This window comes from Thalia democratica, chromosome 9 (assembly GCF_965202585.1).
Source record: "Thalia democratica chromosome 9, ktThaDemo2.hap1.1, whole genome shotgun sequence".
Taxonomy (NCBI): Eukaryota; Metazoa; Chordata; class Thaliacea; order Salpida; family Salpidae; genus Thalia; species Thalia democratica.
In genome coordinates, this window is record NC_139173.1 from 12882078 (window position 1) to 12908467 (window position 26390).

The 26390-nt window shown below is 25.0% G+C and overlaps 1 protein-coding gene across 2 annotated transcripts; it reads left to right on the plus strand.

Moving 5' to 3' along the window:
• The first annotated feature begins 344 nt into the window (after nt 1-344).
• Nucleotides 345-25443, plus strand: LOC145843906 (protein phosphatase Slingshot homolog 1-like). Of its 2 annotated transcripts, none has more exons than XM_082951180.1 (17): nt 345-514; nt 1956-2059; nt 4508-4572; nt 6776-6966; nt 9860-9928; nt 10305-10424; nt 11762-11827; nt 14384-14501; nt 16172-16323; nt 16723-16884; nt 18183-18368; nt 18514-18697; nt 20895-20988; nt 21794-21962; nt 22140-22453; nt 23163-23413; nt 23595-25443. In XM_082951180.1, the coding sequence occupies exons 1-17, from the start codon at nt 360-362 to the stop codon at nt 23823-23825; spliced, it is 2631 nt and encodes an 876-aa protein (XP_082807306.1). In that variant the 5' UTR covers nt 345-359; the 3' UTR covers nt 23826-25443. The 2 variants fall into 2 exon arrangements, with proteins under 2 accessions (XP_082807306.1, XP_082807307.1); XM_082951181.1 differs by having other exon boundaries at nt 1959-2059.
• Nucleotides 25444-26390: the final 947 nt, after the last annotated feature.

Here is a 26390-nt window from a genome sequence, read left to right on the forward strand (position 1 = left end):
TTTTTAAGTATCTAGCTAAAAATAGTGAAATTAATTAATAAACTTCCAAAAGTTTTAAAAATGAGTGATTTGTGTATAAACGTTTTTACAAAAAAAAACAGGACCAAACATAACTTTTTAATAATTTTTTAATAACAACAATTGTTTGCATAATACTCGCTTTATTCAGCTTACAAGTATTACTCAGTCAAGTTGCATCAGTTAAATAAAGCAAGCACTTTGCATATTGTCTTTATAATATAATTGCATATTTCAGCAAACTTATTTGTTAGGTATTTTACTACCAAACTATCAGCAAGTAATTTTAGAATCTTGTTTGATTAATAATTGTTTAGTAGAATTTATAAAGTAAAACACAGATGAATGCCCAAATTAAATTTGAAAATAAACCTGAGAACCATTTTGCAAGTGCGCCAGTTTTTAATGAGCTTTGCTCAGAAGCTAATGATGTTGTATCTGAATTACAACTAAATAAAGGTGAAAAATCTGACAACAAATTACCTGCAAGAAAAAGGTTAAATATTGACATTTTCAAGTTATTGTTAACTTACAATTTTAAATACTACATTGTCGATTTAAATAATTATATTTTGTGAACAGGATTTTTTATATCATAGTTTGTATTTTTTTCTATTTCTAAGACTTTAAGAAGAAACCAGGGTGACTGAATAATATAGAATGCTAAAAAATCATAAATTAAAAAAAAAAGTAAAAAAACCTATGTTTTAAATTATTTTAAAAGCCTTGCATATCTTTCAATGTCTAACTTTTGTAAAGTTTTTATTGTTTTTCTGACAACTTTATTATTTATTTTATCTTCGTAAAATTTAACTTAAAAAAAGTGTTTCGACATTATTTTAATAAATGGATATAACCAGGAGTAGATACTTTTTTAAATAAAATATTTATCAATTTAAAACAAGATTAAGTTGATTTATTTTTATTTATCAATAAGAGCTAGATATAATTTTTTAATATAATTAGAATATAAATTTTAGAGAATGCTTTTATATAATTAAATTTTCAAGAATAGTCCTTCATATAAAATAATAAACTATTTTATTAAAAAATTATTTAGTTTTAAAACTTAAAAAATTGGAATTTTTATATGCTTTGTCTGAAAATTAAAGCAGTTAAACTTTCAGTGCTTTGGTAAATGTACTATATAAATGTTTGATATGAAAAATCTTCTAAAAACTAATAAATTTAAAGGTCATCAACTATCTTAAATATATTTAAGTAATAATTATTTTAAAAATATAAAATAAATTATAAAAATTATCTTTTTAAAATCATTATAAAAAAAAACATTGTTGAAAGTCTGCATAGCAGAAGCCTTGACTTTTGATGCCGTGAGACAAGCTCAAGTTTGACAAAAGGGTTGATCATACCAATTCAATCATCAGACTACTAGCCTTCGGTAGACAGAGACCAGTTTTGTCCTTATTAGGACTCATCAGTCAGTTACAACCGAAAAACTTGCTGATGATCTAATTAGTATGATCAACACTATGTTAAACTTTAGCTTGTCTTACGGCATACAAAAGCCCAGGATTAGGCTCTGCAGACTTTTGCCAATGTTTTTTGATGATTGTAACTAATACGAGTCTACTCAATGTCTTGCCTAGTGGACAATGTATTAAACGTTGCACGGCAAAAGACAATGCTTAAAACATTGATCAATACCAGCAAATGGTTGCTATAGTGAAAGTGTGATAAACGATTTGTAGATTGAAGACTACAAGTTTTTCGGTTTTGACTGACTGATGAGTCCTAATAAGGACGAAACTGGTGTCAGTCTACCGAAGGCTTGTGATCTGATGGTCGAATTGGTATGTTCAACCTTTTTTCTTAATCTAATCATAATCACTTAAATATTATTTTTAACAGCATTACCATATTAATGGTTATTTTATATTTAATTTTACTTTTATGTCTTTAATGTAATTTTGCAGTAGTGTGAGTGAAAACTTTTTTGTGGTAAAAGGAGCAAACTTAATTCTTCCAAAACAGTCTACTTTTTCAATAAGAAATGTCCAAGTTCTGAAAATGTATGGAGGTATAGTTGTTTATTTAAAAACTTAATAAATACTATAATTATTTAAATAGAAAATAAAATATTTTTTAGGCATACAGCTTTAAATTTAGATAATTGCAGAAAACTAAAACTTTAATAATCTTTATTAAAATCATAGTTAAAAGTTCAGAGTGTCAAGCACTAATATAAAATTTTTACCTTCTAACAAATTGATAAAGCAATGTAAAAACGTACTAATCCATATTATAAAGTTAAACATCTGTTTTAGAACTTCATTAACTATGTTCCAAATACTTGATTTTTTTCAATAAATTCAGAAATTGATTCTTGGTCCTACTTTAATTTATACTTTATTAATGTTTCTAACAAATAAAGTATTTTAAACTACTTGCAAGCAAAGATTATTGAATATTAACATTCTTGCTTCTAGCTTAAAATGAAGTTCTTAAATTTCAAGGAAAGTTAACAGATTGCTATTCTAATTGACAAAAAAACTTTTTACTTATAAATATTTATATCATAAGCTGACATTTGGTAATAAAAAAAGTTGGTTTGTAATGATTGTAACTTAATATAAATATAACTATATAAATAATGTGTTTTTAGTTTTGTATGGTTTTATCTTTTACTTTGAACTCAGTTTTTAAGCAAATTTTTAACAATCTTAATTGATTTTAGTCTACTAGTCTCTTTCTTAAACTTAACTTTAAATCTGCAAAGATAAACAAAGTTTGAAATTTAAATCGTAACACAGACTACTTCAAATATTTTTACTGTTCCTAAATTAAGTATTAGCAGCAATTATTTGATGAGAAGCTTAGCAAAATATTAATAAACTTTCTAAAATTTATTGATTCATGTATATTTTTTAAATAAAAACTAGTACTGAGGCAAAACTTTTAAGAACTTTTAAAATAATCATGTAAGTATCAAATCCTAAGAATTTTACGTTTCTTTTTATACGAATACTTTGGAGAAGAAAAACTGACAATAGAAAGATTGTTCACATGTGTTTGTATTATTTATTTTTTTCAATATGGACTATATCTCAAATATAAATGTTATTTTTTTATTCTATAGAAAATAAATTGTAGTTAGTTCTTAAATCTTTTTAACAAGATACAATCATAGTTTTTGTTGAAAAATTTTTGGCCCCCTTATTGAATTTAATTAAGTGTACTTCTTAAATATTTTACAAAAATAAAATAATAAGTTTTTGATGAAATTTCAAAAATTTTACAATTAGTTTGGGTTAGATTTAAACTAGTTTTTTATTAACAAACCTTCTTTGTTATATTTAAAATAATCTTAAAGCATAAGCAAGTTATCAATTAATTTAATTAACTTTTTCAAAAAAAAATTGTTATGAGCTCAAATATAAAATACTACTGGTTTATTATTAATGTTTAACAGCGGGAAATTAATTTCAATCCTAAAAAAATCACATAGATTCAATACTAATGTGTATAATGGTTGTCAAAATATTTTTTTTACAAAAGATTAATTTATTTTTTTACTGCCTACAAAAATTTACAAACAAACAATTTTATAAATATAAGTTTTAAACTTGTCCTTTTTTAAATGCAGTTTTGTTTTTAGTTAGTTCTAAAAAATTGTTTTACATAGTAAAATAACAAGTTTAGATGAGTTATCTAGTATCAGTAGACTTTTTTTTTATATTTGAACTGTTTTTCAAAGTTTTCTTTCAAAATCTATAATCTTACACGATTTCTTAAACAACCATTTCATTTTTATTAGCTTTAAAACGAGTTTTTTTTTTTCATATTGCTTAAGGGAATATGGTTCCTTGAAGTTTATAACTTTAAAAAATTTAAAACCTTTTGTGAAAAAATATCAACAGGAAATGCGTATACAATTTGAATAAGTTTCGAAGTTGTGCTCAGTATTATATTATAAAAACATGAAGAAACGTTTTATGTGCTAAAAAATTTAATTAATTACATTTTTTTTAGTTTTTAAAAACTTGTAATTCAAAAAGTTCTTAAATGTAGTTTTTAAATGATTATTTTTGATGTTAACAAAGAGTTGTGCTTAAAAGTTTTAGTGAAGCTTAATCACTTGATTTTAAGTTTAATTTACTTTTTGATATGTATACAAATAACAAATACTACGAAACTATAATTATATTATTTCTATGAAATACTTTTTTTCAAATGAGAATCAAGTTAAAGTTTATGTAAAAAGCTTAGTAGGTTTTAGACTATTTTAGCTAAGTTATACCCAGTTTTCATACTTCAAAGTTATTAATAATATTTGACTTGAGATATCAATTTTTATTTTGTTTACATTATTTTATTGATTAGTGAGAGAACTAAATAAAATTAGGTATTCTTAAAATTAAAAGAAAACCTTTAAATAAAAAAGTTTCGAAATGATGTTACAATAAAATAAAATATTTTACATTAGTTATCTAAATATCGTAATTGTATAGCAAAAATATATTTTCAGGTGAACTTCAAGTACATTTAAGGGCTATGTTAGAAGTATTAAGAAAAGAGGATAAAATAAGACTGGTTTGTTCTGTTTTAAGTTAAAATAAATTTTTAAGAATAGTTTAGCGAACACTTGTTACACTTTTACAAACTTTTGTTAATGACAGATGTCAGCAAACTGCGGCCGGCGAAGCAAAAATATATTGCCTGTAAATGTACTTTTAAGTTAATGAAATAGTTTTCGGTCGTAATTAATTACAATTTGACAACTAATTGTACAACTAAAGTGTAAGTAAAGCATCAATATTTGCATCCCAGAAGTTTTTGCACTTTTTTTCTGAATGTTTTAATGATTTGATTTTAAAAAACGTTGTTAGTATTAAAAACATTGTTTTATAAACAAAAAAGACACTACTTTACAATTGTTTCAAACTTGATGCTTTATGCATCAAGTTCTCATCAGCGTAATGTTTATTGGCGCGAAAATTACTATATATACAAAAAAAAGGTGGTTTAAAATAGCCTATTAGTCGAGTTACGTATTACATTGTACTTTTTTTTTCCTTTTTGCTACATTTCTATAAAAATTATAAAGTTTTCGTAAAAGATGGTGTATTTTAGTGAAAAGTTAATGGAAATTTGTCTATTTTATCCTAAAAATACTTTGCTCTACTTTGTTTTTAAAGTATACAGCATACCAAATTAGAATAAAAAATATATTATTTTATTCATTTTTTTATTTGTTTAATATTTCTGTTAGATAATATTTATTTATATTGATGATAGGGTTTCCATAAAACCTGAAATCCTGAATAATACTGAATTTGTCAATTTAGGCCAAAAAAATCAGGAAAAACTTTGAAATTGAGAAAAATATTATTGAAAAAAACCTGGATATACATTCATTTTGAACAAAAATCACAAAAAAAAAACAGGAAAAACTCGGAAATTAGGAAAAAAACCCTGAATAATCCTGGAATTTTTAAGAATTTTCCTATGTATAATGATAAAATTCAGATTAGATACAAAAAATCCATCACATACAATAAATATTTATAGTATTTTTGAAAATTTACTTAATATAAACACATCTAAAGTAGCATGACAGTTTTTTTTTGATATTTTTATACTATTTAAGACAGTTTTTACTGTAAATTTGATTTAATATCAAAAACAGAGAGAAAAACTTTAATTATCAAAAAGGTGTAAAAAATTCAAAAAATCTAGAATTAAAAAGATAAAAATCTAGCGCAATCCTGTGAGTGAAATTACTAGTTTTGAAAAAAAAAACACTGTTGTTCTATTACTTAATAAGTAATTTTTTATTCAAAATAAAAATAGGCTGCTTTTTAAAAATATGTTCTTATAAATTTAAGTATGTAAAATATTTTTATTCAAATACAATAACTCATTATAAATTGCCAAGCCCTTTATACATTTTTATTTTGAATAAACAAATAAAAATCTCATAATAACCTGAAATAATTTTTATAAATAAATAAAAGGTAAATCAATCACAAGTAAAGTAATAAAAAAACACTTCTAGAATATATTACATTGGTCTTTGTAAAATTCTTTATCTTTCTATGTTCTTATTCTTCTCCTTCTGATGTTAAAAGAGGCAAAGGATTTTTCAAAATGCATTGAAGAAAAAAAAATCATTGACTATTTTCTCAGAATTTTTATTAATTTTAGGTCTATTTTATTTTTTTTCATATAAAACGAAAACAAAAGTCTGTATTAGTATTCAAGTTTTATTATTATTCAAGTTTTGAATGAGAAAGCTTAAAAGCAACTTCGTTATATCTCAAAATTTATTTTAGTTTAGAAAATGGTAAACGTAAACTCATAGTTTAACATCTAGAAAATAAGATTAAACTAAAGAAAAAGTATATGATTTGCCTCCACCCCTTTCTTTTTCTTGTGTATGAAAGAAGTAGTTTAAAAACCTGAAAAACTCATGACAACCCTAACAAGATTACAGACAAAAATTTAAAGATTAACATTTCATAGGTATTAATATTTTTTTAGAATTTATTGTTTATCGACAAATATTAAAAGTTTTTTTCTTTTTTCTTGTTCTTAAAAGCAAAAAATTATAAACAATTAAGCGTATTGTTTAACTGAATTAGACTATTTTTTATCATTTATATTTTTAAAGCTTTAAAGTTATTTTATCTAAAGTTCTTTTACTGTACAAAAAAAATTGTTTACTTAAACAAGTTTTGTATATTTAACAGTACTTGGAGTATATCTAAATAATTAAATCAGTAATATTGTTTAGGCAGTACGATTAGAGTCGTTGCAAGATCAACATCGAAGGTATTTAGTTGTGATAAAAACGCTTGGAAGGCAAGATACAGAAGAAAACGTTATAATAGGATGTGATTTTAAATCGCCGACGTCCAAAGCATGTACAATTGGAATTTGCATTCCTATTTGGTCCACAACAAAACTCTTATTAGATGGTGACGGGTTAGTTTTTAAGTTTATGAAGTTTTCCAGTAGCTCTTGAAAACTTGTAAAGTTGATATAGTAAATATATAATAAAAAAAATAGTTTATTACTTAAAGTATAGAATCAAGGGCATAGGGGGGTCCACCTTGATTTTTACAAGTTGATCTTATTTAAAAGAGTTTTATCTGAGCTATCAGAAATTTTTAACCGCTTGAAAAAATTCATAGTAATTTTCGAGATATGAGCGTTCAAAGTCGGTGACCTCAATAGGTTCCTTATGGAAGGCGCAAACTAAAAACGCGAAAAAAGACCATTTCACTAAAAATATATTTTCTCCTTCATTTTTCAACCAATCTTTAAGTTTTCACAGAGAGTGTATTATTAAATTTTAAAAGGATTGAATGCAGTATTTTTTTTTTGAAAAATCAAATTTTTATTAAAATAAAACTACCTATTTTTGGTTTTTTTAATCTAATTTTTTTATTTTTGAATATTTTTTAAAATCCAACATTTAAAGTCTTTTAAATTATAAAAGGAACGTTTCCTTAAAATTTGAGGTCTCTAGCTCAAAAAAGAAGAAGAAGATAGATTTTTAGTGATTTTTAAAATTTCCGAAAAAATTGACCCTGAAAAATTTGCAGTCCATACGTTTAAATCGAAAAGTTTTTACAATATCTCTAAAATTTTTATTTTTTTTTTATTCTATAAAAACTGGCTTGTAGTTTATACTTCAAGCTTTCATATAGGATCCAATGTTATTTTTAGTAAAAAAAATGTCGGACCCCCCCTATGCCCTTAAACTATAAGTATTAAAACTTACGTAAAGTTAAAATTACGTTCTAATTCTACAATATTTTTTAGAGCATATAAATATCATAAATAAAGTTTTTATGAACTTTTTCTGTAGTACAAGAAATTTTTTAAATTTAGATTCAGACCTTTACTGTTTAGTGTTTTTTTATTACAAGGTTGTATATTTTTCATTTCAAAACCAACTATGAGTTATATACCTACGTTTTTGTTTTAAATATTTTTTCAAATAACTATCAAAATTGTAATTAGTTAAAAAGCAAAACAATCTATTTAAGGTTTAGAACTTTATTTGTGTTTTGGAATTTGGTCTTTAAGTTCTGATAATAACAAAAAGGTTTTAATTAACTATCAACAGTTTTAGATCAACAGTTGTGTTGTATTCTAAAATTTCACTTAAGTTTTTTTTTGTCTTTTTGGTATTATTTTAAATACAGTCTCCTTAAAACTTTTTGATAGTTAATTAAAACCTTTTTGTTATTATCAGAACTTAAAGACCGAATTGCTAAACACAAATCGTTTATTTTCCAGGTGTCTATAAAACATTCTCTCAGTTTATGTTTTCTTTTATTTCTTTTATATTCAGCATGTTATTGTGTCAAATATTTACTATAAATCTAGTCTTTTGTGATTATTTATACCAACCAGCATTGCAACACTTTAATAGTTTTAGTTTTAAAGTTTAACACATTTCTCTATTGTTTTAACCAGTAGTTATTACGGCCCTCATAAACAGAGTTGAGATGTTTCGCGCCATCAATAATAGTTAATGAAATACTTTGTACTTAAGCCCGCTTGGTTAGATCTTAACAGCAGTGTCACGCGACTATGCCTGCCCGATGAGTTCTAATTAGGACGAAATCGGTCGTAGGCTGTCTCGGATGCTGTTGTTGTTGATCTTGCGGTAAAGTTCATTTATTGTTTTAAAATATTTTTTTAACAATGGTTCTTTTAAATTCTTATAGCTTCCTTGTAGGATTTAGTTTTTCTAGATGAAATTAGATAAGTTTCTATTGCTGGGAATCTTCTTAAAACACTGTTTTACTGCCAAGTACAATGCATCTTGCTTATCTAATCCTCGATTATACGGTTCCTGACTAATCCGGCTGGTTTCAGTTTAGCTATTTAATTTAGCTAAAATCAAAGTTGTAACATAACTAAATGTCCAATTTGGTTTCGTTAACTAAAAAAACAATTTTTAGTTATGTCGTATTTGTAATATATATTTTTAAATCTTGTGTTATAACTCCTAATTTTCGCGCTTAGTAAATAAAAGCGTTTAAATTTTGAAAGCCATACACACAATGGATGATAACTTAGCCTACTATCGTTACTAACCAAAAGCCACACAAGAAAGTGTGTCAGAACTCATCTAATTATGTGAGCTTTCTGCTAAGAAACGAAAACCCTTGTCAAAGAAACCTCCATTTTTTCGTTTTTCAAAAAGAGTTTCTGAATTTGTTAAATTGTTTACAACTTTAATTTGTTTTCGTTAAATAATTCTTGTTTTGTGTTTTTGTCTGTTTAAATTGTTTTTTGTTAGTTAAATTAAAATAAATTAAAAATTTAGTAAGCGTTGTGTTATATGCATAGCAGAAAAAAATTTTTTGATCCAATCCGGCGAAAGACTAATTCGGCCTTAACTACAATAAAAAGATGGCCAAATTAGAGGAAGCACAGTAGATATATAATGATGAAAAATGACAACATTATTTATTTTTAAAACCATTAAAAGTTCTTACTCTGTTTAGAAAAGCATTGTTTTAATTGTTTCAAGTAGATAAAACATCTCTCTAACTCTAGCTTTTTTTAAGTTTTTTTTTTTCTAAACAGTTTTATTGATTAATTCTAAATAAGCTGCCCTATTCTTTATAAAAAAAGGCAGGATTGTACCTGTCATTCTAAAAAATATAAAATTAAAAAATTGATATCTATTGAAATTAGGTTTTACTACTTGAGAATAAGATTTAAGTAAGAATATTTTTATAAGCCTAAAAGTATGCTGTAAAAAGATCCAGTAAAAGTATATTTTAAAATATTAGGTATAAAGTAGTTTATATAGGATATACTTCAGTTAAAATAATTTTTATTTTTGTTTTAGAGGTTTCAAAGTGATAGTACCAAACAAATCAACCCATACTTTTAAGCCAGTTTCTGTTCAAGCTATGTGGTAAGTAGTTTTTCACAAAATTTTTTAAACTGTAGTAGATTTTTATTTTAGGTTTATAAATCTATGTGTGTATTTGTTGTAAAAGAAAATAACCACTTTTTTTCACTAAATTTACTTAAATTTTTCATACATTACGTTAAGTATAAATATTTATTATAATAATATTACTTATTGAAAAAAAAAGAAACCTTAATAAGTTATTTTTAAGCATTGTCATTCAGAAAATTGGAAATTTGTCCAATAGCGCATTTTGTTAGTTTTAAGATTTAGCTGAATAACTTTGTATAGTTGAAATCCTTTTATTAATTGTTTAAAAACCGAACCTATTAAATAATAGTATATACTATGCATTTCAACTTAATTGTTATTTTATTAGGTGCGCATACCAAAATCTCCATAGATGTGTGGAAAATGCCCAGAAGCTCAATTATTATGAAGGTAGTTTGTACTTAACCTGGGAATGTTACTACAAAAGTCATATAAATTCGAATAGCAGGTAAGGACTGATTTTGTTACAGTTTTTTAGCTAAAATTAACAAAAGTAAATTTATTTTAACAGTTTGCACTTCGGTAAAACTTATTTAATTTAGATAAATGTTAAAAAAAACCTTATTACAACAGAGTTTCTCAAGGAAGTTTTTGAAAAGTTCAAGCTAGCTCAGGATAGGTGACTTTTTTTTGGAAAACTCTGACTAATTTTTCTTAAGGCTCTTTCTAGTTTTTGTGACTTTAAATTTGTTTCTTTTTTCATTTGTATTTTTCATCCAGATATTAAGTCCTTACTTTATTTTTTGATTCAATCTTAATTAACTTTAGTTTCAGACTTTAGCTCTCACTACTTAATTATTTCACTTTTGTCAAAAACTCAGGCTAAATTTGGTTAATTTGGCATAACTAAGGGAAGCTTTTTGTCTTAAAGCTTAGAAACTCTATTACAACTTTATTGGTGCTAAAGTTTTCATTTTGTTGTACTTTCCTCAGGACTTTTTATATAAATGCAGCATTTACTTTAAGGGTAAAGGGTTCCACCTTTTTTTTTCACAAGATCGTATAATTTTACAAGTTTTATCTTAGCTAATAGACACTTTTTAACACCTAAAAATATCAATGTAACTTTTGAGATATAAAAAGGGTTAAAGTATTGAGTTTAATTGGTTTCTTTAAGAAGATGCAAACTAAAAATTGAAAATGGAACATTTATAAAAAGTCTTTTTTATCCTTCATCTTTATACAGTCCATTAATTTTAAAAAAGTTTGTCTGTTGCTTGTATTTAAACAGTTCACTAAAGAAGTACTTTATGATTAAAAAAAAAACATACTTATTTTTTGTTTAATCTAAAGTATTTTATTTTTTTTTAAACTTACTTGTCATGGTTTTTAAACCGTGTCAAGATTTTTCTTAAAAACTTTAGGTCTTTGCCTCATTAAACAAAAAAGTAGATACGCGTCAGTAAAATCATGCTAGATCAGTAAATTCGCTAACTTTGGAAAAATGTCTTAATTCGAATTTAAGCATAAGTTTTACAAATTATTTTCCAGGTCGAAGAAATTTTCTAGTATGTAAAACTTATTGTATTAAATCTGCAAAAGACTAAATTAAGAAGTTAGAATGAATTGTATGCAGGTAGTCTGCCTTTTTTAGATAAGAACCGGACAGCTTTTGGTGATTTCACAAATAAAAGTTGGTTAAAAAAGAATCGAAAAAACTGTCTCAATTAAACGAAGAAATTTTTCGTTATAGAATAAGTTAAAGAAATGCTCAAATATTGATATATTTATTATAAACCGTATATTGTACAAAACTATACATTTTTAAGCTGTTAAAATTTTTAGATACATCTCAGAATGGCAACACAACGACGAGCTATGGAGTTCTCGAATAGATTATTTGGGTCATGGGTCAGTTTTTAGTTTTTTTTTTACAAATATTAAGCTTTTTTCGTTATGTTGCTCCACACAGTTTTAAGAGTTATGATTTGCTGTATTAGCTTTTACTTTTATTTTAAAAAGTTTGTTTTTATATAACTAACAAAAAATATTTAATTTAAAATTTAAGTAAATTGTTTACTTGATCACTGATTAAAAAGTTTATACACTTTAAATAATTACTGTTAATAAATTTCATAGTTTTATTACCAGATTTAATTTCTACTGTTTACAAAAAACATACAAAACTGAAAACTTGAAAATAGAATTCAGGGTTGCCACTTTACCTGGAATCCTGGAAAAACCTGGAATTCGACAATTTAGGCAAAAAAAAAACTGGCAAAACCTGGAATTCAAGAAATTAAAAAAAAAAACTGGAAAAACCTGGAATTCAGGAAATTTAAAAAAAAACTGGAAAAACCTTGAAATTTGAACAAAAATCACTAAAAAACCTGGAATTTAAACAATTTTCACATGTTCAAAAGTAAAAATTCGGTTTGAATCAGAAAGTCTATCATATAAATAAAAGATTTTGGTCATCATCAAAAACATTTTCTATTAAAAAACATATTTAAAGTAGCTTTACAGTATCTTTACAATGTTTTTATACTATTTATTACAGTTTCTTACCTTAAACTCAACTTTAAATAAAAAATAGATTCAAAAATGTGTACTTTTAAAAACCTGGAAAAACTTTTGAAAAAACGAGTGGCAACCCTGAGAATTATGGCAATTTTAAGTTATTTTGCACACATCTGTTAACACGTATTTTATAAATTCTGGTTTTAATAACTTGATTATTTTGTTACTCAAAATAAATTAGTTTTATAAGTGAATGCGCACATACTGTTTTAAGATCTAATAGGATTGAAAACAGTTTTTACTAAAAATTCGTATAAGCTCCATATCAAAGTATTTGAAAGGTTTGTACAAAATTATACTATTTTAGGAAGTATAAGTAAAAATGGGTGCACAACAATTCAAATTGTCATAAATTGTGTGAATTTCAGTTGTCGTCGTTTACATTTCCATAGTTTTAATTTTCAAGTAACCACTGTGTAAAGCTTTTGAAAGTAACAGATTTTACCATATAATTAAGATTGGAGGTAGGAAATTCGTACTTATTTATGTATACAAATAAATCATGACCAAAAACTAACTTGAGCTTTATTTATTAGTTTAATATAATTTGTGAACATCACATATTAAACTCGGTACATTTTAAACTTTTAAAGTACAGTACACTACCGCTTAAGTACGCAAATTGAACCCGACCAAAAAGTGCGTACTTAGCACGGGTAGTGCGTACTTTTTGACGATATAGTATAATATGAAATTTAGTTGTTTGTTTTCTTTCTTACAACTAGCCACCAAATAATTAAGCCAAATAAACAAGTCATTTATTTTAAATAACATTTAAAACATAATTCTAATTTGCAAATTTTTTTAATAGATTTTAAAATGATTTATTTTTTCTATCAAAAGCTTCTACATAATTAATACATACATTTAATATAGAAAGTCAATGTCAGTCAATGATTTAAAAAAAAATATTAAGCTACATTTTGTTTTGTTAGAGGGAAAGTACCAAACTACTTTGTGTTTACCAAATATTTTCAAAACATCAATGTATGTACATTTAAATTAAATTATGACTTAACTATTTTGTATATGTAGGTTTTTTTAACTTTGTCATCTAGATTTATTTATTTTATAGCATTACAGCTCAAATATCATTATTCTTTTTACTTTTCTGCAACCACTACATAAGTATTTATTTTGTTAACATTTAATAACAGGACTGTCTAAATCTCAGGCCACTTGGCCTACTCAGGATTACTCACCCTAGTTTAAAAGTTGTGAAAGTATCAGGCTAACTCAGCAGGTTGGCTATTCTACCTGGAAACATAAAATAATCTGGAAAAACTTGATGATTGAAAATTTAGGCAAAAAAACTGGAATTTCTTGAAGTTCTAGTATAACATCCTTTACTTTGTCTTTCTGGATAAGTGCGTACTTAAGGCGTGATGCGTACCAAAAAAAGTGCGTACTTAAGCGGTAGTATACTGTATTTTATATTTATCATAAAAATCGGTACATTAAAATATGCTTTTCTAGTATTATTTTTGTATAACATTATATTCTTAAAATAGTAAGATTTTTCTTTTACCATACTTTCACTGTATTTTTATTTTTTATATTAATTTTTAATTATGAATATTTTCAAATATAGATTTATCACTTAAAATAGAATTCTATGTTTTTTAGAAACAAAAAAAGAGTAGTAGTCCAAAAACATTTCAAAAACTTCACACATAGCAAATTTATTACACGTGATGATTTCATTCAAAATTCAGTTTTGAATAAATCTTACTCAATGTTATTCAAAATAAGTTTATAAAGGACAGTAGTAAGCGCATAGTTTTCGACAAAGTTTGTAATTCATATTACAAAATAAGGTACAACTAAATCTTGAACTAAATAATTTTTCAATGTTTCTTAAAAGAAAATGTCATGCATGTATGACAGGGACCCGGAAATGGAAGAACTTCAAACGAAACTGGCTGCCGCATTGAAAGACATAATGTCCACTACAGATCTCGATGAGTGCACGAGTAGGCAAATAAGGATGTGGGCTGAACAGAAAGTATGTCGAATGATTTATCGATATTAGTATAATAAAATATACTTAATGCATTTACTAGTTTCTGTTTTATTCTTTCCTTACTTTTTATTTATTTCTCACTTCTTGATCATTATCTTTAAACAGTTTTATTTTGCAATAAAGATACCTAGAATTTAAGAAAACTCAATTAGAAAAATTTCATAAAATGATCATGTATATGTCAGTTTTTAGGTTTTAATACTATTTTTCCTTTTATAATTAATTTAGTTATAGTTTTACGCTAAGTCATGTTTAGTAATTTTTTTTTTGGTCTTACATATGCCTTAGTTTTTATTTTGCTGTATCATTTTTTATAGCTAAAATTTTGTATGTTTTATTAAGTTATACTAAAAGGATACTAGATTAGTGCTTTTTAATAATTTAATTAGAATTAGTTAGAATCTAGTATAACTTTTGATACTATAGATAGTTTATTAAATTCCAACTAGATGTTTTTGTACATCAATTAAACAATCTATTAAGTCAAGTTTAGTAAAATATTTATAAAAAATGATGACTTTTGTAAAAACCAATTATTTTTAGTTTATTAGCCATTTTTAAATATTTATCTGAAAAATAACAATTTTAAAATAACAAAGTTGTGTATAGCTTAAAATTTGTCTGAAATCTTCAGTATTTATAAGTATTTTTTGATTTGTATAAGTTTCTATTTTAGTGCTCCTCTTAAAGTAAAGTGTGGCTTAAATTAATAATTAAAATAAGAATAAAATGTTTAGTTATTATTTAGTGTAAACATTTTGTTATCATAAAGCAACTATAATTCATTTTATTTCTTAAACGATAGATATTTAAACAATCTAAGTTTATAAAAGTTTAAGAATTAAAAATGTACTTGAACTGAATTGTTGAAAAGTAAAAGATTTTTGTTATTTTTTGTGAAACAACCAAACAATGATAAATTTATGATTGTTTTTTTAATGTTGTTCACTAAATAGGTATTATTTTTTGTTTCCCTTCTACCAGTATTTCTTTACTCTTTGATATCACGTATTTTAGACATGTTGAATTTATATGCTAATATCTCTTTTAGTTTTCGTAATCTTTACTTGCACAATATTAAGAAAATAGTAATATTGAGTTGTGATCATAAATTTATTATTCACATATACATAACAAGTATTTCAATTAACTTGAACAATTTTTTATTTTATAATTTTGTATATGTTAACTATTGTTTTATTAGCTTTCAGTCGACCTCCTTTTTAAATAAAGTATTATTTTCCTGTTTTATTTAGTTTTTGTTAATATTCTAGTATTTGAGCAAATTATTTAAATTCATTCACTACTACTACTTTATTACTTTTACAGTGTTGTTGAATTTTCCCCATGACTGGCTAGTTTTTAGTTTTTGTAATGTGTTAGACTATTTTTAAGTAACTCAGGATGTTTTTGCTTTTAAAAGTTCTAACTTTAATTTATTAAGATTGATTTTTTTTTGTTTGTTATTGTAAACAAAGTTTCTATATAAATGTACATTTCATACTAATTTTTGATAGGAATTCGTATATTTAAAACAATAACATTTCAAAGACATGTACAAACAGTAATATTATGATTTTCTTTTCATTATTGAAGATGTATAAAAAATACACAAATGCATATTATTAACTGGTTTGTTTCTTACTTTTTAGCTGGGCTTTAGTCTCAATAACCACAAAAAACTAGTGGATCAAGAAATGTTCAAAGTTTTGGGTCAATTAGAAACTGCGTCGAAGATACTAGATTATATTTATCTTGGGTCAGAATGGAATGCAATGCATTTAGATGGACTAAAAGAATTAAAGTTTGTAATATTCTTAATTTTATAAAATAGTTACTTTTAATTACATTTAAGAGTTACGTATTATATTGTTTTATATATTAAAATCCTATATTAATTTTAGATTTTAACTCTATATGACCTTCGCATATAATTTGATAAATAACTTGTAGATCATCGTATCACACCTTTAATGAAGTTTAAAACTTTTAACAATTTATCTTGATATGTATACAAATTGCATAATAGTAAAAATATATACATTCATAGTTTATAGTTTTTATTACTTATTGTATCACTAATAATTTTTAAATATTAAAAGTTTATCAGTCGTTGAAAAGTTAAATTAACCAACTAAGGAATACAAATAATTATTTGAATATTTAGGATTTTCGCTTGTGTTTGATAATATCACAACTACAGGATCACTCACATATTAAATGTTACAAAAGAAATCGATAATTTTTTCCCGCAAGAATTCACTTATAAAAACGTATTGTTGATGGACTTACCAACATCCGACTTGAGATCTCACTGGAACTCCACATGTCGTTTTATTGAGACATGCAGAAGTCAAAATGGCAGGTAAGCAGTTCAAAAACAGATATAACTAAGTGATAATTTAAAGTTTTTTGATACTTCTGCATTTTTTACTATGGGAGACTGACACAGCTTAACAAAATGTGTACAGTTTCAGTACACTACAATTAAAAATTGACAATGCTAAATACTAAAACACAGCATACGACATTTAAAGTTTCGACCATTCAAACCTTATATTTCAGATTATCAAAACTGTATTTCATGCCACAGCAAATCAAGTTTCGCGGTTTTAAGTTCCAACAATTTTAGTTAAACAAAACTTAAATTTTGTATATTAAAGTTTTGGAATTTTCTTCAACTGAACAAAATTCCAAAACTATAAAACTCACCAACTATAAGACCACATATATTATAGACCAATTATAGAAAAATTCACTCAAAACATCACTTTTTGAACACTTAATGTACAGGGTGAGCAACTTTTCTAGTCGGTGGGCCAGATTTAATAGAAAAGTTTTTTTTCGCTGGCCTTGATAATTAGAAAAAGTCCTAAGGGTTGATTAGTTTAAAAAAAAAAATGATACAAAAATTAATAAAATTAATTAAAAGCAAATTTTTATGAAATGATAAATTAATAAATATCAAAAGGTGTTGAAAATAAAATTGAGAGCAAATTTCAAAATATTTGTTACGAAAATGCTGAGTTTCATTTATTTTTCTCAAATAGTGTTCAGGTCATTTAGTGGGCCGGCCCGCGGGCTGACGTTGCTCACCCCTAACAGAATGATTAAGATGATATTAAGGTAGGCAAATACAAACTTCTTCTTAAAAGTATTCATAAGCTGTTTAAAAATTTTAAATGTCACTCACTAACAAAATAAAATTGATACTAGAAATACTTATTTCAAATATATATAGAGTTTTTAGTCGTTAAAATTTAGATGAAAGAAATCTATAAAAGCTTGAAATTTCAGTGAAAACATCACTATTAAAGCTAAAATATCCACTACAAAAATTATTTTAGACTTAAACTTTAAAACTAAAAACATCTGAATCTTACTTAATAATATAATATTACTAGTATTACCGGATAATAAACGTTTAAAGTTAATAACTTAATAATACGAATTAAATTTAAATGTTTATCTCAAAACCAATTTAAGTTTAAAGTTCTATCTGTCCTATATTTTAATTTCAAAGCTTGAGTTGTAGGAATTTTATAGTCATGTATAACCAGTCATGATACGCAAGCAAATACAAATTGTACTGCATAAACTTAGTTTGTTTAAAAACTTAAATCTACTTTAACCACTATTTTTGCCATAGACTACGTTTTGTAGGTGTCTGGTTCACTGTAAGATGGGTATAAGCAGGTCGGCGTCTACAGTTGCCGCCTACCTCATACAGAAACTCGATCACAGCAAGCAGAGCGCGCTCAACTTCATCAAGGAACGTCGGCCGATCGCGAATCCCAACGAGGGATTTCTCATGCAGCTGACCGAGTGGGAGGGTATTGTTAGTGCCAGGTAAGCTTTTAGTTGTGGCTTTATTTTAAAATACATCTACTTTTCAGTTTTCTTATAAAAAGCATTAATTTACAAATAATTCTTAAAAATCAACATTATAACTTTTATTTTCTCACTATGTTCTTTTTATTTTTACAATTTTCAGTTCAAATCGTCACAACAATTTGTTTCGTGCCAAGAGTGTTTTAAATGAAAGAACTTCTGAAAATTTACATCAGCTTTTTCCTACTAACGTCTATTCCTCTTTAGACGTCTCAATTAACCAAACTGCTCCTTTTGATCTAAACAGAAAGCTTCTTGAATTAAATAAGTTTACTGGGAATAGTAATGTAAGTGGCTTTTTACTTTTAAGTTATGATTAATTTTACAATAAATTTATAATGAAGGTTATTTTAGTTTTTTAAGTTATTCAAAGTAAGAATTGTGTTTTAAATTGTTTATATAAACCTTTTAACAAACTTAACTAAACTTATATGACAAACCGTTTTTTTTTTGTAAAACAAAACAAAGTTTTAATAAAAACAATTATGGTGTGTTCAGTCTTATACAGTTTTTAAAATAATTAAAACATGTAAATGTGTTATAGTATTTATATTGTTAATGCTTTAATTCTATTTTAAATTTGATAAAAAATAAAAACAAATTATAAAGTAATGTTCCTTTATTGTACCAACATATGTTTCTGTGTGTTAACGGATTAACACACTTCAACTGGGTTTTGAATGGAAAGAATAACTAATAATAGAAATTAGAAGGAATTAATTGTTCTTTTCGTTCAAAACTCAGTTGAAGTGTGTTAATCCCTTAGCACACAGAAACATATGTTGGTACAATAAAATAAGATTACTGTATAATTTGTTTTTGTTATATTCAAGTGAACTTGTTTCACTAGGATCTTTTGTTAACAAACACTTGAATTTATATTTTGAATAGTTATTTTAAATTTATTCACAAAGTTTTTTATAGATATTAAATACTAAAATTGCATTTTAATTATTATATAAAATACAAACCAAACTTTGTAAAAAAATCGTAAACAGCTTTGGTGCTATCAACTTTTAAAAACTTTATCTACTTCGTTATAAAACTAAATGATTTTTTTTTCTAAGGAAGATAAACATGCACCCTTTTGCCACAGTGCTGACTTTAACACAAACCACCTTCTTTTTTGTTGTAAGATCTACCTATTTTTTTATTTTGTTATAAGAATATTACCAAACTAAGCATATTAAAGTATCACGGATTTACAAATGTTTTAAAAAGGTTTATTTTAAACTTGTAAAATACATAATTTTACTATGAGTTTGTTTACTCAACACTTTTTTGCTCTACAAACTAACGATTAAATAGTGTTTTATATGCAGATATATAAAACATGATGTTGTAAATTAAAGTTAGATAAAGTTTTTACATTTTTCAATTAAATTGTTGATTGTTATCGTCAAAATCAAAATTTTTTTTCACTATACAAATTGTCGTTATAACTTCTTATTACACTAAAATAATGTTTAATTATGTTTTATTTTAGTCTTGAAGAAAAAAAGTTTTAATTTATTACTCATTTATAAACTATATTTTAATAATAACAAAATTAAAAGTATTCTTTCTTTATTAAACTAGCATTCTTCTAAACTAGCTCTGTAAAACAATAAATACTGTAAGGAAAGAATAGAAGCTAAAGTAAGTGTGTATATGTGTTTATTAAAAATAAGAATAAATACTATATGTAATTATAGATTAATAGTTGATAATAGATATAATATATAATGTTTAAGTGTATCTAACATTGTTTGTAATTGTATCTATTACTAACCATTAATCTACAATAATCTATAGTATTTATTCTCATTATTAATAAACACATATACACTCCTACTTTAGCTTCTATACTTACCTTACAGTATTTATTTTTTTACTGAGCTCCGTTGAAGTGAATTAACTTGTTAAACACAGAAACATGTCTTAGTTTTATAAAGAAAGGTTTAAATTTGTTATCATTATATATTCCAGTGAACTTATTTCGCTAGGATCTTCATTAGCAAACGATTAACTTTGATTAGTATAACTATATTTTATGAAGAAGTTCTGATTTTGCAGCTCACATATATTTAAAATTTATTTTAAATTAAAAATCTTTAAAAACTTCATAAGCCTGATTTTTATTTATTTATGACTCTTAGGAAGTTTTTGATGTGTACCCAATTATGCTCATAAAAAAATAATTTTTAAAGTACACCTAATTTTTTTTTTCTTATTTTAACCGAAATTTTCAAAATTTTCATATGCTACACTTTTTCGGTGCAGGGCTACCTAACAACGCGATACACAGTGTCAATAAAGAAAATTTGATCAAATTTATTGAAGCCCTGTACCAATACTAAGTCGCGAATAGTTTCTTTTTAAATATCACTTAATATCTCGTACCTTTTCATTGGAATCGATTACTCTAATAGAAAATTTTGTATTTGACCACTTATGTGGTTTCTTCGAGACTGTTCCGGTTCGTTACTAATTCTATGTTTATAGATCATTAGAGCCAAATCGTGGTCTCCCGAAGAAAATGTCTTAGAAATGGAAGAAAATACTCCTGACTACTTGTCACTTAATTCAAGCAGTATTGGTAAGTAATTTTATGAAAAATAGAATTTTTTATCTTTTTTGTGTCAATTTTACTTTATTGAATTCAAGTTTAGGTTTTAGTTATAAATATAATGTTTATATGTAATTTTTTTTATTTTGAAAAACACTAAAGAAATTTTTTTTTTGTATTTAATTTTACCTAGTATTTTTTCCTTTCATTTATTTACAATTGTTTGTAATCTTTTAAAGAAATATCTCAACTAATTTTTTCTGCTGTACTTCTAAATATGAAAATTAATATTGTCTTTCATTTACCCTATAAAAATGGGTTAATTACATCTAAGTTTTAATTTATTTACAGGTTTGACTGTACTTAATTTTAGGCTAGCCTTTGTTTAAAGTATTTTAACATAAAAAAACTAATACTTAAATTTTTTAGCTGTTTTTGTGTACTACAGAACATATAATATATTTTTAAAAGGGTTATTTTATTATTATTTAAGTCTGGTTTTCTTATGTAGTTTTAAGGCTTTGCTCTAAAACTGATCTATTTCAAGTTTTACATTCAAGTTTTTCAGTTTTTTACATTACATTAGTGATTAGACAGCTAAATTTATTAAAAAATAGTTGAATAAATCATCTTCAACTCATGCCATTATCTTATTAGTTCTAATATAATAATCAAAAACAGTTATAGCTTGAATATAAGTCACCCTTATAAAAGCATACTTATGTATAAGTTAACTTTACATAATAACCTATTTGTATAATTTTAAGTTAACTGCTAAGCATTACTTAACACTAATTTTCTTTGATATCGTCTTAAAACGGCCTTTTTTTTTCAGACACTCAGTTGGTGTTTCGTTCGTCTGACCCAGGAACCACCAGAATTTCGTCGAGTCACGCGTTTGTGGTGTGCGATGATGTTGTTAAAACTAATAAAAGTGTTGCGAACAAAAGCATGCTCACCGATATTGTGGCTTTCAGTTTTGACTCTGTTTCTGTTCAATATGGGTTTGTTTACAACCTAACATTTTACTTTTAATTTAGTTTTATTAAAACTAATTACACCCTAGTGATGCTTCTGTATGTGATGTTTCAATAGTTTAAACTTTGGTATACTTGTTTAGAAAATTGTTTAGTACTAGCTAGATAGTCAAAAAGTTAAGAATATTTTCCAAATTTTGACAGAACTGGAAATATTGAGCGAGCATCACCAACTCTTGTTGTTTCAACCAAAGTTGAAAATACTATTGACGTAGAAAAAAAATTTAAAGATGAGAATAAAATCATAGAGGAAAATATAAATTCCCATGATATAGATGTTTCACTCCAAGAAAATTCACAAATTACAAAATCAAAAAGTTTTGAAAACATGCCTAAATTACAAAATTCAAAAGTCACTGATGTCAAAAAATTAATATCGAACATCGAAGAAACTAAAAAATCAGATGTGCGCAGTTTTACAAATGAAAATAATTCTAAAAGTACTACTTTTAAAAAAGGTAACATTTTAAACTTAAAAAATACGGTAAAAATAAAAAAAATATCAGAAGGTCTATTTGTTAAGACTATGATAATAAATGAAATTTTAAATTTTTTTTAAAAGAGATAGTTACTAAAGTAAAAATTTCAGAATTTGAATTGAATACCCTAACTGTATATAATAGTTAAATATATTATTATATAGTCAAAATTTAGGTCAATTAGCTGTTTTTATTAAAATAAACCATTATATATCTGTAAGTCTGTTTAGGTAAATTACAGCTATTGAATTGGAAGAGAAAAATTTCTTAGCTAATAATTGGCTTATACTTTCTTACATTTGATACCGTTTATAATTAAGATTAGTTATTAGCTGTGTTTGACCTTAATGTTCTATATATCATATTTAAAAAAAGATGTGCTTGCTTATAAATAAAATTTTAGTAAAGAGTAACAAATTCAATTTGCTTGTGCACTAAACAATAATATAAACCAGTAAAAGTTTATAGGCTGGCACTTACTTGAGCTAGTTTTAACTTTTTGAAAAATTCCGTTTGGTTTTTATTTTACTTCCAAAGACTTCTTATTTTATAAGTTAACCTACAAACTCAGCTTTTTAAAGCATTTTTTTTACTCTCGTAAATAATTTTAATTTTTGAGATGATAACAATGTCCAATGCGTTTAATTTTATTCAAAAATGGAAAAAGTATTGTTTTGATTTTGTTTAGGACATTATAAAACAAAGTCTCTACCTCCTGCTATTGAGGATGACGATGCTGTAATTAATAGTCTCCCGCGGTCAGATGCAGACGGCACAGCTAAGCCTGCAGCCTGCTCGAGGGAAAGAAGTTTTTCTGAAGTAGCACCAAATGTCCGTACTCTTGTGACCGCCATTGAAAAAAGATCGCCTACGTCTTGCAACGCGAACAACAACAATTCAACTTGTCATTTGGCTGAACAGACGGTTGACAATAACCTGGTTAGCGTGTAAAATGGTTAAATAAATTTATAGTTGTAGTTTTACTTTAAGATGCTTTTGTAAAAGCTATAAGAGCTGAAACATTTAATGTTATCAAATTTTTAACTATTTTAAAACCTGTTTTATTAGAAACAAAACGCGTTTTCAAAACAGTACGCAATAAATGAAATCTTTTTAACAGAGCATAAAACGGAACTCAGATGGTCATCCAAACTTAACCACGTCTAATTTGAGAAAAGGAATTGTTGTTAGGATGGGTGAACATTTCGAAAAACAAATAAATAGCAGTGATTCTAAGGGAACAAGAAAGAAAAGCAAAGTTGTTTCGAGATCCTTTTCTAGTCCGCAGTTGCAAAAATTTTCCAACTTAAAACGTACTATAATCACAAAAAGTGTTAAACAGTTTGTATAAAAAACATTGTTCATAATTAATAACTGTAAAAGGAGTTAATTCGTTTCAGAATATAATATTATAACAACCTATTTGTAAAAAAGTAAGCATACGTCTCTACCAAATTTATGTAAGGTTTATGGTAAAACTTTAAAAACAAAGTCAATCATTAAAAACAGTATAGTTTTTGTAAAAAGGAATACATGTCTTTCAAATTTTACAATTAACAAATTTCAAATTATTTGTGCTATCATAAAACTATTGTATTAGATATAATTAATTTTTAACATAAAGTATTTATTTACCTTTATAACTTGTTCATTTAAATTAGATATCTAGATGTTTGATTTTACTACCACTTTAGCTTTCGTTTGACTTGGGGTTTCTACTTTTTAAGTTTCAGCTGACCTTTTGAGATGTGGTTTAAAAAGATTACTCAAGAATTTATTTGAAAGAAATAGATAAAATTTTAAGTGTCAGTTTTTGTAATACATCAAAAAATTAAGATTTAGATAATAAAATCAGTTTCTATTTAACCAAATTTTAAAATACATAACTGTTTTAATAACTAAATTAGAAACTACTCTATAAAAAGCTATGACTTTGCATTTTTAAGGGCTCCAGAACTAATAAAGCCACTAAAATAATTTGAAAATGTTAGGTATATAAGAGCAATAAAGCTATAAATTCAGTTTTAAAATTATGCAAATAAATTAATTTTACTAAAATTTATAAGGTAATTAAAAATACTAGGTGTAAATTATTTTATAAATCGATTTATATTTTGAACTAAAGTACTTTAACTAACATTTAAAATACATAAAAAGTTTCAATAAAACTTGTATCTAAAAATTTCGAACTAATTTAAAATTGAAATCAATGTTTCTGTGATTACAAGCTTTTTAAAATTTAATCAATATTTGTGTTTGGGGACATATAAAATATTCTACTTTGTTGAAATATGATAAAAAAGTTTCTAAGTATTCTTTGTGAAAGAAACTTCTTTTCTTATTAAATAACATTAATAAAGAATTAGCTTATCAAAAAGATATAAATGCCACCAAAATTTAATTTTTATTGTATTTTCCAATGTTGTCAGCTTTGTAACTTGTAAGTTTTGTTGTTTTATGTAAAATATGCTTGTGTTGCTGTAAAACGTTAACTATCCGAAAATTTTATGAGTTCTACTGTTGTTTTTTATTAAGTGTTTTTTTTACTAAAACAAATTATACAGTACAAGTTTAGAAAACTATGCGTTCAAAATCTTTATTTTCAAAGAACAGTTTTGAAATGTGGTTTTAAATTTGTTTCGGATTTTTTATTTCGTCTTTTTTTAAACTTTAGTTTAAAGTATAATTATCAACTTTGAATCTATCTGCAGCTGCTTCCTTATTATTTTTAATAACTGCCAAATATTTTTTTAAATTGAAAGTTAACGATTTTAATATACTTTTATTTTACTCTAATAAACTTGGATTGTTTTTGTTTTTTTGCCAATACTATAGCAACCAACAGAGCTTACTTACAATCTTCAATTTATCTTTGTTTCTATCGGCTAAAACACTGTAAACATTCTAAAAGTATTCAAACAAAAAATTTCGTTTAATTTTTAGTACTTTTTCCTTTTTAAGTTTTTCGTATACTGACAAGATTAACTAACTTATAAAAATTATTATTCCTTTTGATATTTTTAAAGTTTTTTTTATGTTATTGAAGAAAACCTTAATGTTTTTATTTGCACAGTTTTGTATGTATATAAACTATCAATATTTTAAGCAACTGAGATTTTTGTATTTTGCAATCAATGTTTAAAATAATCATTTAAATCTAATTTAGTTGTTTTAATTCTTCCACTAAATATTTTTTTTAAATTTTGTATTTAAAAATACTATAAAAATTTTCTTAAATTTGAAGTAAAAAAATTAAGTATTTTTATGTTATATTTTAGTTTTTTAGACTATAAACTTGATTTTATAAAAAACAAAAATAGAATATGGTTTGTATGGGCATGTTATATTCTTATTAAAAACTTGTTTTAATAGTTATTAGTAAAGTGTTCATATGGATTAGGTTTACGTAACTAGTAAATTTAAAGTATTGTAAAAGTTTTGTTAACAAGTATTTTATTTTAAAACTAAATAATTTTACATAAACTAATCTCTAAACGGTCTTAAATCATTAAGTTTGCTAGCTATGGTTATTCGTTTTCTCAAAACTTTACCATTATTAAAAAATTGTCCCAGATCAGGGGTCGGCAGCCTTTTATAAGTTGCGGGCCAGTTTTGTGAAAGAATTGCTCGCAGACCACAGTATGAAAAAAGTTTTCCGCGGGCCGCAGTTATTTATATAACTATAGTTTTCAATATTAAAAAATATTGTAAATAATAATTACCAATAATTACTATCAACTAAAAAAGCCTATTTGTAAATTTTTACAGCAAAACCTTTTTTTTACTGCTTTTTAAAAGTATGCTTTCAACTGAAAAGTGCATTGCGGCCTGCATATTTTTGCCTTGATAGTTTTTCGTTATAATAAGAATCAGTCTTGAAATATCTACATCTGACTCAATGTGATTTTTTTTTTCA

What these genes read in the sequence shown, in the direction of transcription:
- LOC145843906 (XM_082951180.1), top strand. Translation starts at nt 360, where the DNA reads ATGAATGCCCAAATTAAATTTGAAAATAAACCTGAGAACCATTTTGCA. An exon ending in GGATGTGGGCTGAACAGAAA is followed by an intron (nt 14,502 to 16,171) that starts GTATGTCGAATG and finishes CTTACTTTTTAG; the next exon opens with CTGGGCTTTAGTCTCAATAA. An exon ending in GAGGGTATTGTTAGTGCCAG is followed by an intron (nt 18,369 to 18,513) that starts GTAAGCTTTTAG and finishes TACAATTTTCAG; the next exon opens with TTCAAATCGTCACAACAATT.